This window comes from Lolium rigidum, chromosome 2, assembly GCF_022539505.1.
Source record: "Lolium rigidum isolate FL_2022 chromosome 2, APGP_CSIRO_Lrig_0.1, whole genome shotgun sequence".
Classification (NCBI taxonomy): domain Eukaryota; kingdom Viridiplantae; phylum Streptophyta; class Magnoliopsida; order Poales; family Poaceae; genus Lolium; species Lolium rigidum.
Genome location: NC_061509.1, coordinates 221326774 through 221341221, shown reverse-complemented (window position 1 = coordinate 221341221; position 14448 = coordinate 221326774). Strand labels below are relative to the sequence as shown.

At 43.9% G+C, this 14448-nt stretch overlaps 1 protein-coding gene across 2 annotated transcripts; it reads left to right on the top strand.

Annotated features, from left to right (window-relative positions):
• Positions 1-6581: 6581 nt before the first annotated feature.
• Positions 6582-14060, top strand: LOC124693010 (uncharacterized WD repeat-containing protein C2A9.03-like). Of its 2 annotated transcripts, XM_047226452.1 has the most exons (10): positions 6582-6748; positions 7284-7450; positions 8221-8388; positions 8471-8557; positions 9284-9418; positions 9521-9631; positions 10256-10347; positions 10425-10530; positions 13063-13149; positions 13284-14060. In XM_047226452.1, exons 2-10 carry the CDS (start codon positions 7316-7318, stop codon positions 13695-13697), a joined length of 1335 nt encoding a protein of 444 aa, XP_047082408.1. In that variant the 5' UTR covers positions 6582-6748; positions 7284-7315; the 3' UTR covers positions 13698-14060. The 2 variants fall into 2 exon arrangements, with proteins under 2 accessions (XP_047082408.1, XP_047082407.1); XM_047226451.1 differs by lacking the exon at positions 6582-6748 and having other exon boundaries at positions 7271-7450.
• Positions 14061-14448: the final 388 nt, after the last annotated feature.

Below are 14448 nucleotides of genomic sequence, written 5' to 3'. Positions count from 1 at the left end.
TGATGAAGTCGTCACCTTGGTCAAGCCCCAGGAGAAAATGTCACAGCCAATTGGATGGTCATCGGCTGTTCCCATGATCCTAACCTGATCTGCATGCTTACGCAGGCGCTGCTGATCTTGAAGATTTGCTAACGGAGCCACCAACAATTCCACTGAGGAACTCCTCCAGTAGATCCTCGCTACGTAACTTGATGACTGCTCCATTAGGCTTCTGCTTGTAACATTCGTATCCCTTGAGTCGATGGCCGTGCATCGGCTTTTAATTCTTAAGTCGATGTCTACGCATCGGCTGTGCCCAAATTTTTTGGATTTTCCATTTTTTACGGCCGATTTGTTTACGCCTCGGCCCCCATACTTGAGCTGCTCTGCTGGGCTTTTGACATCCATTCCAAGCTTCGTATCCTCGTGTATCATCCATCTATGTGCCCCCCGAGCCGATTCTGTCAAGTACTTGATGGTATCGGCTCTTCAGGCATCTGTTGGATCAATGCTGAACACAGACAAATCGTATGTCGAGGATAATTTTGGCCGATTGCGGGAATCGGCCTCCCTTTTCATTGCAATGCTTCGTGAAGGTTTAGCACTTCTTGGTTTTCCACTGTAGCTACGTGACATGCTGGAGATAAGATCCTTTGCTTTTCATTTTTTTGAGGGCCGATCGCAGGGATCGGCCTCGCCACGTACGTCCATGGCCTTGGACGTTACTACTTCGTCAGGCCGGTGGATAAAACCAGCCTTACCCCATTTTTCGAAGCTTCGATGCGCTCACAACCTTCTAAACTGATTCCAGAGAGTGGCTCTTGGTTATCTGCTTCCCAAACACTCATGGCAGCTAACGATATCTCGATTGAGTCATCTGCCTGAACGACTTCCACTTCATCTCCATCCCACTGTATGATGCATTGGTGCATTGTAGATGGAATGCAACAGTTTAGCGTGAATCCAATCCCTTCCTAATAGGACGGCGTAATTGCTTTTGCTTGTCGACGATGAAGAACGCGGTAGGTATGGTTTTCCGGCCTACGATAAGCTCTACATTCGAACACCTTTCGCTTTGATGCTTGGCCGTTGAAATCGCTTAATGTGACGTTGGTCTTGATCAGATCATCACTGGAGTGCCCCAAACGTCGTAGCATGGAATACGGCATTATGTTGACTGCCGCTCCGGTGTCAACCAACATCTTGCTGACAGGCTGCCCATTGATGTAACCCCTTAGGTATAGGGCTTTCAAATGCCTGTAGCTTCTATCTCGTGGCTTCTCAAAGATAACTGGCGGTGGACCACAGTCAAATTGAGCCACTGATACCTCCTCGTCGTTAGTAGCGCGAAACTCCGACGGGAGTATGAACACCATGTTTGTGTCATAAATCTCTGACGAGATCCTGGACACTGTGTTTATACCAGCCGATGCTTCTGCATCGGCATCAGCCGATGCCTGTGCATCGGCTTTCGTCTGTTTAGGGCGCCATACTTTCTTTGGCGGGCGCGCCCTCGTCTCCAATGTTTGTTGAATTTTCACGGCCAGATCGGGCCGCGCCTTCCTCAACGTGTACGAGTGCCGTGCCTCGGCTTCCTCCGGGTTTCGCAGCCGCCGCACCCTACACTTCGAGAATGGCCGAGTCCATCGAGGCACCACCTTGGCCGGTGATACCTATCTTCTTCTCCATCTGACTCCTCAAAGTCTTCTTCTTGAGATGACTCAGCTCGTTTATTATGAGGTGGGAGAGGCCCTAGACGCTCGAACACTGAAACCTCATTTGTCCTTCTCCTTTGCTGTTTGCATTCTAGGCAGTTCTCGATTGTTGGCAATCGGCTCATTCCGGAGTCCCAGCAATGTTTGAAGAAAGGACAGTCCCAGTGCTTATCCATGTTGTCTTGCTCCCTTGACCTCCCTCTAGCGTGACGTTCGTACCCGTCGTTGTTTCTATCATGCTGACGATACCTCCTGTCCGCTGCATCTGACCGACGATATCTTTCATCGTCTTCGTCGTAGCGTCGACGTCGGTCGTACTGCTGCTCATACTTATTGAGGAGATATATGGAGAGTGGGCGTTGGTACCGTATGCTTCTCACCTCCTCCTCGGTCAGGTACCGTCTATCATCATCTTGGGGCCGGTCGCGTGGAACGACCTCCTCTTTATCTTTGCCACGAGAGTGGCTGCTCTCTGCTTTATCTTTGCCATGGGAGTGGCTGCTCTCTGCTTTATCTTTGCCATGGCGGCTCATAAGCCCTGCCACGTTGACACCAAAGGAGAACTCTGGCTCCCTTATGGAGTGGCTGAGATCCACCATGTTGGCGCCACACAACGGACGCGTGTTTCCTTTGAACTTGATGCCGTATGAACGGGTCTTCTCAAAGGAGCCGATGAGCTCGGCTTCACAGATGGCCTTCAGCTCATCGTATTTCTTCTTGTGCTCCGCAGGGAGATCCTCGTATTTGATCTATTCCTCTGCCATCTCGGATGTCGGTGTTGACGTAGATGTTGCAGAAGAGTGTCCCACCGGGCGTGCCAGAATGTGTTACCTGCCAAAACCCACCGGCGGGCAATGGTTAAGCAACACGAAGAGCCGGGAGGCTCCCAAGGCCGCTTAGTGGACCCTGGCACCTCGCGTCGTCCCGCAAGTCTTCCAGCCACGTCCCGGCGGTTGCTAGGGCGTGCCACCCGACCTAGACCCGATCGGGAAGGTGTTAGATTGCTTCGATTGTTCCTGCATGGTAGACACGTAAACATTAAATACGAGACCTATCGGCTCTCGGGTTGCCTCGTGGATCGGCTCAAAGAGCCGATCGCCCCATGGTTCACGTTGGATTTGCAATGACATGGGGATCCTGCTTGATCAAAACAAAGCTAAACCGATCTACGACGAGTTTAGGGTTTTCACCGCATAACCGGAACATCCTACGTGCAGTCGGGCCTAGCAGATACGGAAGATGATGCAAACTACCCCTACAAGAGGCCTAAAAACCAACATTACGTCAATTCCCGGAACATCCCTTGTAGGAACGGTAAACAACACCTAACGCACTACCGGATCGTCCGACCCCAGCATAAGGCCTAACTATGCAGATATTAAACTAATCATTGCGGAACAAGGAGCAACTATAACAGATCGGATCTACTAAGTAACGAACAAGCAAGATGCTGCCCTTACACCCAGATAGGTGTAAGGGCAGTTAGGTGTCGAGGGACGGCATTGCCAAGCAGATATGCACGAGAAAGCATCAATGCAAGCCCCTAAACACCTAATGATAAGTAGTACTGCTCGCCATCAACAACGCTTCAGCACGAGCAGCACAAGGTAGACGAATAAACGCATACTGCCTAGATTGCGAGATGCGATCTAGGCAGCATGATGCTTACCCGGAAGAAACCCTCGAAGGAAGAGGTGGCGATGCGCCTGATTTGTGTTTGTTGTGAACGTGATTGTCCTCCTTTCTCGATAACCCTAGATACATATTTATAGTCTAAGGGACTTTCTAATTGAGGCGTGCACCTAACCGTGCACAGGCCGAACTCTATCTGTTAACTCTAAACACGATGCGATCTACTATATTACAGATACACGGGCAATCTAGCCCAAACTCTTAGCGCAAGGCCGCTTCAAAGATGCTCCACGTGTAATCTTCAAAGCCCATCTTCACTTACGGCCCATCTCCTGATTTGGCCAAAATCGGGTGATAACAGAATGTTAAGGCTATGGGTTTATGGATTATTTGAATAATGGTTTTGGACAACTAGGAGGTGTAGGAAATATGTGTCCTACAACTATATTTGAATTATTTGAAATTTCATATATTATGTTACCTCATTATGAAATTGAGACATTTGTTTATACATGGAATTGTTAGGGTTAACTAGCATGGAAATTATGCTTGCTCGAACATATTCCATTTTTATAAGTTTTTGCTTAAGGAGATGATTACTATTGAAACTAGATAACACCCCGCGGGTTGCTGCGGAAATTTATTATTGTTTGTATGAGCAACAACAACACATAAAAGATGACTATTTGGATCAATAACACTATATGATTAATTTTCATATATAGACAATGACTGTTGCACTGTATGTAACTTTATTTCTGATATAAATATATGTTGGATTATAAAAGCTATCGTAATTTGTATATATATACACATTTACAAAGAAACTAGTTTTGTGCAAGTACAAACAACTTAGTCTCTGAAGGTGATCAAAATGCTTGGTGACTGATGAGACCAATAATTATAAAATGGAATATAACCTCTCCACCATTAGTTGAACGGCGCGATAAATAGGTTCTCTTCTTGTGCCTTCAATTCCACTCAAATTCTAAAATAGAAATTGTTTTGAAAAGGAAAAATAAGTGACATGATCATCATCTGCAGAGATGGTGCATGGTATACATGATATAGAACAACCGAAGAAGCTGATCTGGCGTTGTTCCCACATCTCCCTGTTGTCTATGTGCTCCACATCTCTACAAACCACATTCTTTGTTTGCGAATTTGTACCGCCCTTCCCGCACTATTAAGTAGCCTTGGTGCCCATCCTGCCACCAACTTCTTAATAGTAACAACAAATTGATTAAATTGATCATCCGTGGATCGTCCTAGGACTGTTGGAAGCCCCAAATACTTTTCCACTAGAGCCTCCGTAAAAAATTCAGTGCCTTGACTGTAGCCTCAATTCAAATTGTGAGCGGCACCACCAATAAGCATAGGAATAGGGGGTAGACCAAAACCTAATTTTCGTACCTCATATGCCTCTGTAAGAGTTGTGCGCGCTTTCAATGACATCTTGAAGAGCTGAGGCGAGAGGAGGTCGCAACCACAATAGCACACGTGTTACATAGTGCTTTTATACGCCAAGCCACATGCTTAAAAGCCACGAGCAATAAACGCGACATGAAAAATGCACGAGCGACACCTTTATGGCTTGATGAATAGCTAACCGCCACATGATCTGTTCAACATTAGATCTTGCGCCTTGATAGATAAGGCAACGATAAATTTATTGCCCGCACTAGGTAAGGTGCGACATAATATTTTTTCCATGTTTGGTATATCTTTTTATGGTGCATAAATTAATAATAGTAAGTTGTAAATAATTATAATGCACTGCAACCACTTCTTTATAGTATCTATATCACGTAAAACTACTCTATATTTTTTACATTTAGATCTGGAAGTGTTGATAGTACTGTTTTTAAAAAGAGGCTCTTGATCTAACAGAGGGGTACACTCCTGGGCCCAAATGTCCCACCAATTAGGAAAAAACTCCAGTTGTTGTCAGATTCCTGACTTTGGCATCAGGCGATTCATTGATGTCGACGATCTCACCATGGACCCGCGTGCTATCCGTGCGTGCATCTATGCTAACAACGTCTCCGCAAATTTTAAACAAAGATAATGACGACTAAAGAAGAGAAAGATGAAACACAATCTTTACAGAGGATGTAGAACATAATTACGAGTTGCGAACACAGGTGCATGACTCTTTTGAGGATTGAACATATCAGGTGGAACCTCTGAGTATAGTCTACACATCTCCAACTTATGTACCGTCTCCTACATGGAGACAACATGGATCAGAGGAAGGAGTGGGGATAGCGGGGATCATGTGGAGAAGTGGAAAGTAGCATGGAGGGATAGTGCTGCGATCTAGGGTCCGGCATTGAGAATGAGAGTCACCAATGGGAAGTACAGGAGTGTGCATACTAGGGAACGGTGCAACTATATAAAACAAAAGTGTAAAGTGGGGCTTAATGTTGATTTTGTGGTCCTTGAACAAGTGTTGCACAACTATATGAACCGTGGTGGATCAAATAGTCCATAATTGGCCAATCAAGATGGTCTTAGGTGGCACGACACGACTTATCAGCGTGTGAAGGGTGCTTCTAATTATCCATTTTACAAAAGAAGTTAACAACATATGCATAGGGTGCATTTATAGGAACTTAGCAGCTTAATGCTGGTGCACGCTACAATTTTGCGAAATATAGCAAAAAATATATCGTAGAAGTCATGCCATCTTTGATTGGTGGGTTTTCAGAAAACCCATAAATCACTAAACCTAGGATACAATATCATTTCATTTCTATCTTACATTATTTTTGTTTGGTGGTGGCTTGATTGTTCACAGAAAAAACATAGTATTATTCCAAGTAATTTGGCTGAATAATATTTTTCAATGGAACATGAATTCTTGATTTTTTTTTCATAATCACGCTACCACGTAGGAAAGTTTCAAACGATTTTTGTCCTCCTAAAATTCTTACGTAAATACTTTGAGTGTCAGTACTACCCTAGTAGTCTATAATCCTGCAAAAAGACATAGCCTAGCCCCTGCTGCAACTCCAATCATCCTCTGCTGTCCACGTCCTGCGCCCTTCTGAGGGCACGCTAGTCATTTCCCGCAAGTCTACATTATCCATCTTCTCTTCCACGCATGTCCTCATCTACACCCGCTCCGACGAGAACACACACGGTGATGTAATAAAAAGTAAAAGGAAATTATGGAAACGAGACGAAAATAGGGGTGAAATTCAGCGAGGCAGCGTATATAAATTCCGAAAAAGGGGAGAGAAAATAGACGGAAAACATTAAAAATAATAATCCGTGCCGCAAGGGAGAAAGCCTCTCCCCGTCTCTTATATCTCCGGGGGGAATCCATCTCCGTTCGGCTTTGAGGCGCAGGCTTTCCCCCGTCCCTCCGCTCTACCCCGGCGGCCGATTCGCCTCGCCTCGCCCTCCTGGCCGGCCAGGTGCGTCCCGTCCCCCCATTTCTGCGTCGTTTTGGCGATTTTTTGTGATTTTTTCTTGCCCGGAAATGGGTGATCTGTTGTGTTAGGGTAGATCTGGAGGCGGGCGGGCTGGGGCATCGTGTTCTAGGGTTTGGGCGGGGCGGCGCTGGCAAATCGGTTGTGTCGGCGTGTTCGATTTGATGGGGAAAGGCGCGTTCACTCAAGGATTTAGGGGGTGTGAATTTTTGGTTCTCCGGGATGCCTTGTCTGCCGCCAATCATATGACTGTTGACTTTTGGGTTCGATTCGTTTTTCTCCTTTCGGTATGGTGGCGAATTCCACCCCGTGTTGACTTTGTTCCATTTATATGTTTGCCTATAATTCTAAGTGCCCAGAACCCAGGACATGCAAACGGCGCTAATAGAAATCGCGAAGAACATCTAAATTGTTAGAAATTGCTGTTGTGTTTATCAACTGCTATTACTTGTGAACTGGTGCAGGAAGTCTAGATGTTCTAGCATGATTGCTGACGCCGGTTGTGGTGTTCTGTTTACAGGTTAGGGACGCATCTCTCCCAGGAGAGGATCAATGTCCAACTATCATGACGAGCACGTCGAAATGGAGGATGATTTTGATATGGATGATCCTGCCGATGCCATGGCGGACGGGCAGCAGGAGCAGGGACTAAGGGACTCCGATTCGGAGGACGAAGACGGGCGATCGGTATGTATGTCCGTCAGTTATTTTTTGTATTCTCGCGCCACTCCAGTTTGAATTAAGTCTACGGAATTAATGCCCTTCTGATTGGGCTAGCAGAAGTTAGGACAATTGACTCTATTGATTACCATAATTAGAAGTGTTCACATCTGAAATGCTGCTGATATGATTTGGTTTCGGTTACGGATCCCGCGTGCTGTTTGTCGTATGCTAGATAGTAGATACCAACATGGAGCAGGCACGAATCAGTTATATGACCATATGTATGACTTGATTGGCGGCGTTTATTGTCCATTCTCTTATTAGAGAGGGATGAAGAAAACGACAACGTTGTCACGCTTGGAAGTCTGATAGATTCGTGTCTTCATTAGAGGGTTGTCTAGGTCTATGAAGCCTGTCCCCTTACACAGTTACGCAATGTCATTTGTCTTCTACCGTTCATTGTCGTACTCCTAGTATCATCTACACAGCTTCGCTGCAGGATTAGGTCTTGCTTCTAATGATTTCTACTTGCCATGCTATTTAAAATGCTTTCTTAGTTTACTGTACTCCGTCTTCCATTTCTAAACCACTGTGGGTTTGTTTCCGTTACGACATAGGATAAACAAAGCAGTTTCTCTTCTCATTTGTTAAGTTTATAGACCAATCTTGAATTGCACCAATAAGACTTTCCATAAATTTGATTTTGTTTCTGTTATTTCTAATCTACCATTGTTTTAATTACATGGACCAAAAGCTGCAGTGCTCTAAATGGTTGTTCTTCCTTCTTTATTTAGAATGATAAAATCCCAGATACTTCGGCAGCGGATGCAAGAAGAGGAAAAGACATTCAAGGAATACCATGGGAGAGGCTAGCTATCACTCGTGAAAAATACAGGCAGACCAGATTAGAGCAGTACAAAAACTATGAGAACATTCCTAATTCTGGAGAAGCAGCAGCCAAGGTGTGTCTTATGGAAAGTTCAGCAGCTTATGCAAAGTTTTCTGTCTCGATGTTGTTAACAGCTGATACATGTCTTGAAATAGGAATGCAAACTGACGGAGAAAGGTGGAATGTATTATGAATTCAGACAAAATACTAGATCAGTAAAATCAACCATCCTACATTTTCAGGTGGGTTCATCCCCTCCCCTCCCTTCCCCTCCCCAACATACACATATCACACAATATAATGTGCTGCCGAATAATTACCAGATGCAAATGTTTATGTATCTTCCCGATAGGCATAAGTTCTAGATGCTGCATTGTTAGATATGTTGTACTGTTCACTAATGAAATCAGATTCAGGTGTAATAAGTTACGTGATTAGCTAACTTCTATTTGAACATTTTTTTCATAATCTTTGATGAACCATTTACTTGAATATATTGAAGTCAAAGAACAATTCAGTTGCAAAGTAGTTAAGGGTAACTCCATATTTGATTGTTGTTTTAGTCCACTATGATTGTGTAGTCTAACTTCTAGTTTGAAGAAAATTGCATCTGTGCTTTTTAGTTGTATTAGTTTTTGAAGTTTGTGATAACTGAAGTTGATGTGAGAAATGTATCTTCATGTTATAAAGAGAGTTAGGTGGTCCTGAACATACGGACCGAGGCTGGTTCATGTTACTTTGGAACCTCTTACCATGTGGGTTCAACTTGTTGAGGGATTTCTGCAAGTCCTGATTATATTTCTCTGTATATGATCTATTGTCAATGGGTAAACTAAGCTATTGCTGTGTTTGATCTAACCATTTGCTTTTGGTCTCAGATTCTTAATTGATGTTCTTCCTATTTCTTGTACGATTTTGATCTGTGACTGTCAATAGCGTGAAACAATTGACATGAATTATTCCTGCAGCTGAGAAATTTAGTATGGGCTACATCCAAGCATGACGTCTACCTAATGTCACATTTCTCAGTACTTCACTGGTCAGCATTGAGCAGTGCGGATACTGAACTTATAAATGTCCAGGGTCATGTGGCACCAAGGGAGGTATGATACACGATTGCAGTTTATCATCTGTCTCAGTTTTTCACATCCCTGACAGTTTATCGTGTCACTCTTCTATTAATATTTATGGGTCTCTTATAACAGAAGCACCCTGGAAGTCTATTAGAGGGGTTTTCTCAGACTCAAGTTAGTACCTTGGCAGTCAAGGACAATCTGCTAGTAGCTGGTGGATTTCAAGGAGAACTAATATGCAAGGTAGGTTGCCCAAATTGACTCAAATCCATATCCATGTCCAGATGTGGTATCTTTTGGCATGGTGATTGACAAGTTCCCATTATTTTTTATGTCTGCTTCATCGATATCAATTTTTTACTGCATGCTCACGTAGTTCCTGCCTCCTAGTGCACTGTTGATTATGTATGTGTGATCTCTTGGCACGGTGATTGACAAGTTCCTATTATTTCTGATCTCTGTGTGCATCAGTATCATTATATTACTGCATGCTCACCTAACCCCTGCCTAGTGCACCATTGGTTCTAATATCTGGACTTACTGCTCATGTGATTGAGAATTTTATGGTGGTTGTGGTGGACCGATATGCTCACTGATTACTTGGGCCTGCACCCCCAAAAGAGTCTAATATTTGTGTAGAGAAGTAAAATATTGGTTTATTCGAAGTACTTGAGACTGCATCCTCAGAAGAGTAGGATGTATAAAATGTGTAATTCTTTTCTCACGCTGATTTTTTTGGCTGAAAACACGTAATTGATGACCATCATGAATTTTGCCGTGCATGCTCTCATATGTTTAATTTGTTTATGGACTCTCAGTATTGAATTAATATTGGTTTTCTTGCACTTTTCTTGATGTGGAATGCAGCACCTTGATCGAGAAGGAATAAGCTTCTGCTGTCGAACAACGTATGATGATAATGCTATTACTAATGCAGTTGAGATATTCAATACTTCTAGGTAATGTCATGTCCCTGTTATTAAAGTTGCGGCCTCGTTGAGTATATGTTCATGTGAGTTCTGGTGTTTTCTCCCAGTGGTGCTGTTCATTTTATGGCATCGAATAATGACTCTGGTGTACGAGACTATGACATGGAGAGATTCCAGCTATGCAAGCACTTTCAGTTTGATTGGCCAGTGAATGTAAGTTACTTTGGCTATTGCTGTTAATTTTTTCCTTGTGTTGGAAACCTTGAGCACACAATATATATATTTCTTTTTGGTACATATGGTTATGATTTTGTGCCATCAGTTCTCTCAATATGCTTACTTTTGGTACGTTGCTGATGGCAAGCCTAGTAAATTTAGGAAAACTTCTTTTATGTAAAGAGCAAAACAGGGGTGTCTGAATTGGTGTTACCTCGTTTCAAGAAAAAAAAAACTGTTGCCACAGAACAATATGCATTTCTTTATTTCTGATCTAGTGGATAATGAGAACTGAGAAGTGATGTATGGTGTTAGAGCATCTCCATATGGGTATCCAAATTTCACCCCATTTCCTCTCATATATTTTAATACTAAATAATATATTTGTAACAGCAACATTTCTAACAAATATATTTATAACTGCCAGATATCTGCATCTATATTTTCAACTATATTCTGGTGTGGAGTGGCAATTAATCCCGATATTTTTGTTTGTTGTTCTTGTTGATCCTCCTGTCTTAATTCCTTCTCCATCTAGGTTTAGAAAGCCACAGCAAATTATATTCTAGGACACGAACAACCAATGTATCAACAAAGGTAGTTTTTGGAAGCAAACTTTTCCCTTATATGTTGTGGCAGGCGAGTGGTCTACTCAATACTGTAAATTGGAAAGGAGCAACACGACATTATAACTCTATTATCGAACAAGCACCATTCAGGAAATAACCACATATGCAAAATTCCATGTTGGAATCAAACAAGCAGAGTTCATGGCTGAGCCCATCAGTCCACACACACACACGTCAGTGGCGGAGCGTGAACAAAACACTTGAGGGGTCAATTTCCAAAGGAAGTACTCCCTCCGATCCAAATTATTTGACTTCACTTTGTCTAGATATATATGTACCTAGATGTATTTATTCACTAGATACATTCGTTTCTAGACAAAGTGGAGTCAATTAATTTGGATCGGAGTACAAAATATGCATGAAAAAAGGGCCAAGTCATAGAATGGATACCATGTAGGCAATGTTATTACGATATATATTTTTTGTTCACACATAAACGGGAGATATAACTGGTTCTCACATGGGAATTGTGGACAAGTAATTTCTTGTTGCTTCGAAGAAAACAACATTGCTAATGACCAAAAGGACCGCATCTTGTGCTATTTTCCCATTGCTACCTAAATTGGAAAATCGAAATTTGTGTCAATACATCTAAGATGCATCTAAAGGGGCAGTACTGGGTGCCGTGGCGGTGGTGTGTGGCGGCAGCCAGGCAGGGGCGGAGCAGCAAGTATGGCTTGCCGGTGTTGGCGTGGGATCGCCGATTGCATCACCAAGGAGATGAGAAAAGAGGGGATTGAGGAGGGCAGAGGGGCGAGTGAGGACGTTGAGGAGGAGGAATTGAGGAAGACCTAGCGATGGACATGGCTGCGCCGCCGCAGACTAGGCAAGAACGTCAGTCTGATCTGCTTGTCGGATTGATCTGTTTGACCAGATTGGAGAATGGGAATAGAAAACGGCTAGGATCTGGTGATGGGCTTGGCCACGAGTGGTGAGCATACACAGTAAAAGAAAATTTGCACTTCGGTAGTGGGGGTAGTGGCCCAGTTTCGCCTCCACTAGGCTCAGCCTATGCACACGTACAAAGTTCATGCGCACATTTGTCTTCCCGCTCTCACAGCTCCCCCAATGCCTATTGCTCTGTCTGTGCCATGCGATCAAAGCGCATACTTCTCTGACGCCCAAATTTGGCCATGGCTGCTGGCCATCGACACTGCTGACTGTATTACAGTGCTCTGCTCTGTGTACACCGCACAAGATACATTCCCACTGCAACCTGCACTCTCCCATCCCGGCCACCTGCCTAGCACCTTACCCACATCCTCCTGCCTGCCGCTCCTTGTCTACATCCGGGCACCTCCTCATCCTCCACCTCTCGCCCGTCTCACTCCTAATCAGAACATCTATTTGCTGCTACCCCTCCCGCCTAGCCTGCCTCCAGCTGTACTTGAACGGAGAGAACGGAGAGCATTAAAGTGGGATCCTACCTTTGCGAATGGGCCGCACGGAGGCGAGCCGTCGACTGTTTGGCGGAGTGGAGCATCTCGATACGGTGGTTGACTCTGAACGGGGATAAAGGGCCTTTTAGCACACACCAACTATGGCTTTCGTCCAGGCCGGGATGGGTTGCATCCAAAGATGGCGGGTTGGATGGTGTTACTGCTGGTGGAAACTTTCCAACTTTTGCTACTTTTTGGCATATAGCGTGCATGATATATCAGCTGCTGGAGATGCTCTTATATTTGTGGCAATTTACATCCTTCCATGATTTATCTTGCACACGCCGATCAAAAGTTCTTTGTTTTCCTCATTTTTGGGGTGGCTTCTTTTTCGACATAGCGTTTGTAGTAATTGGGGCAGAACACGTGTAGCAACTTGTTATGGCTCATACATCGGAATCAATGGAATGCTAATTGTACTTGCTTTACTCTGACCTTACACTGTTATTCTGTTGATGCAGCATACATCACTGAGTCCTGACAGAAAGCTTGTTGTTATTGTGGGGGATGATCCTGATGGGTTACTTATTGATGCCAATTCAGGAAAGGTATACTAGCATACGCAAGTCCAGGCATAAAACATCAGATGTTAACCGAACTCTGATTACTACTTCATGTTGAATCGCTCATATGCTCTGTATAATTAAGTGGGTACACTATATATTTTTTACTCTGGATGCAGACTCTTCATTCCATGAAAGGTCATCATGACTACTCATTTGCATCGGCCTGGAGCCCTGATGGCCGAACATTTGCTACTGGGAACCAAGACAAGACATGCCGAATTTGGGACGCGAGAAACCTATCAAAAGCCGTCCATGTATTGAAGGGTAACCTTGGAGCCATTAGATCAATCCGCTTTACTTCAGACGGGCAGTTCCTGTCTATGGCTGAACCAGCAGACTTTGTCCACATCTTCGATGTCAAGAGCGATTACAACAGAAGACAAGAGCTGGACTTCTTTGGCGAGATATCTGGGATGTCCTTCAGCCCAGACACAGACGCCCTTTTTGTTGGCGTGTGGGATAGAACATATGGCAGCCTCCTCCAGTTCCGCCGCCTGTATAACAACTCATATCTTGACTCGATGCTTTGAGGTGAAAGCGGAGCAGATGTGGGGCCTCCTCAGCTGCACTGAATCTTGCAACATAAATTAGGTATCCTCAAATTGGATCTTCAAGTTGACCTGATAATTCAATTAATAAGTGATGTGTCCTGTTGTATTTGTACATAAAGAAAATGTACAGATGCCTATAGCCTGTGCCGGGGTAGAGCGCATCTCATATAAAAATGTTGTTAGATTCCAGACTTCCAGTTAGTTGTAAGGGCTGTTGGCTCGAGTCAGAGTGATGTTGTGAACGTCATGATCGGTGATGCTGTGACTTTTAGAGTTGAACATCTCTTGAAGACTTCAACTGCCTTATGCCATCTCAAAATGGGATTTATTTTGTTTCCTGTTCGGAATCTTTGCTCTGCTTTCCTTTGCTTTGCTGCCATGGAGCCAGCAGTGCAGAACAACTCTGCCATCTTGTTAGTGACCTACACTATCTATCCATTTATATTGGTCTCCTACGGAGATCACTCTCCATTCTCCAAGTAGATTCTCGAGAAGTTGAGGGGCATGCAGCCATCTCTATATAAAGCACACGTAATGAGGCCTTTGGTTTTATAATGTCCGAGGTCAATCAGTATTGCTTCCTGCTGTTTATACACAGATGATGAGTGCACGCTGTAACAGATAAAGTAATAAGTGTCAATTTTATGCCATTTGCCTGTTAGAGTTAGTTGGCACACTCGATCTCGTCTTGATGGAGGATTAATTTTTGGCCGTTGCCTCGTGCTCTATC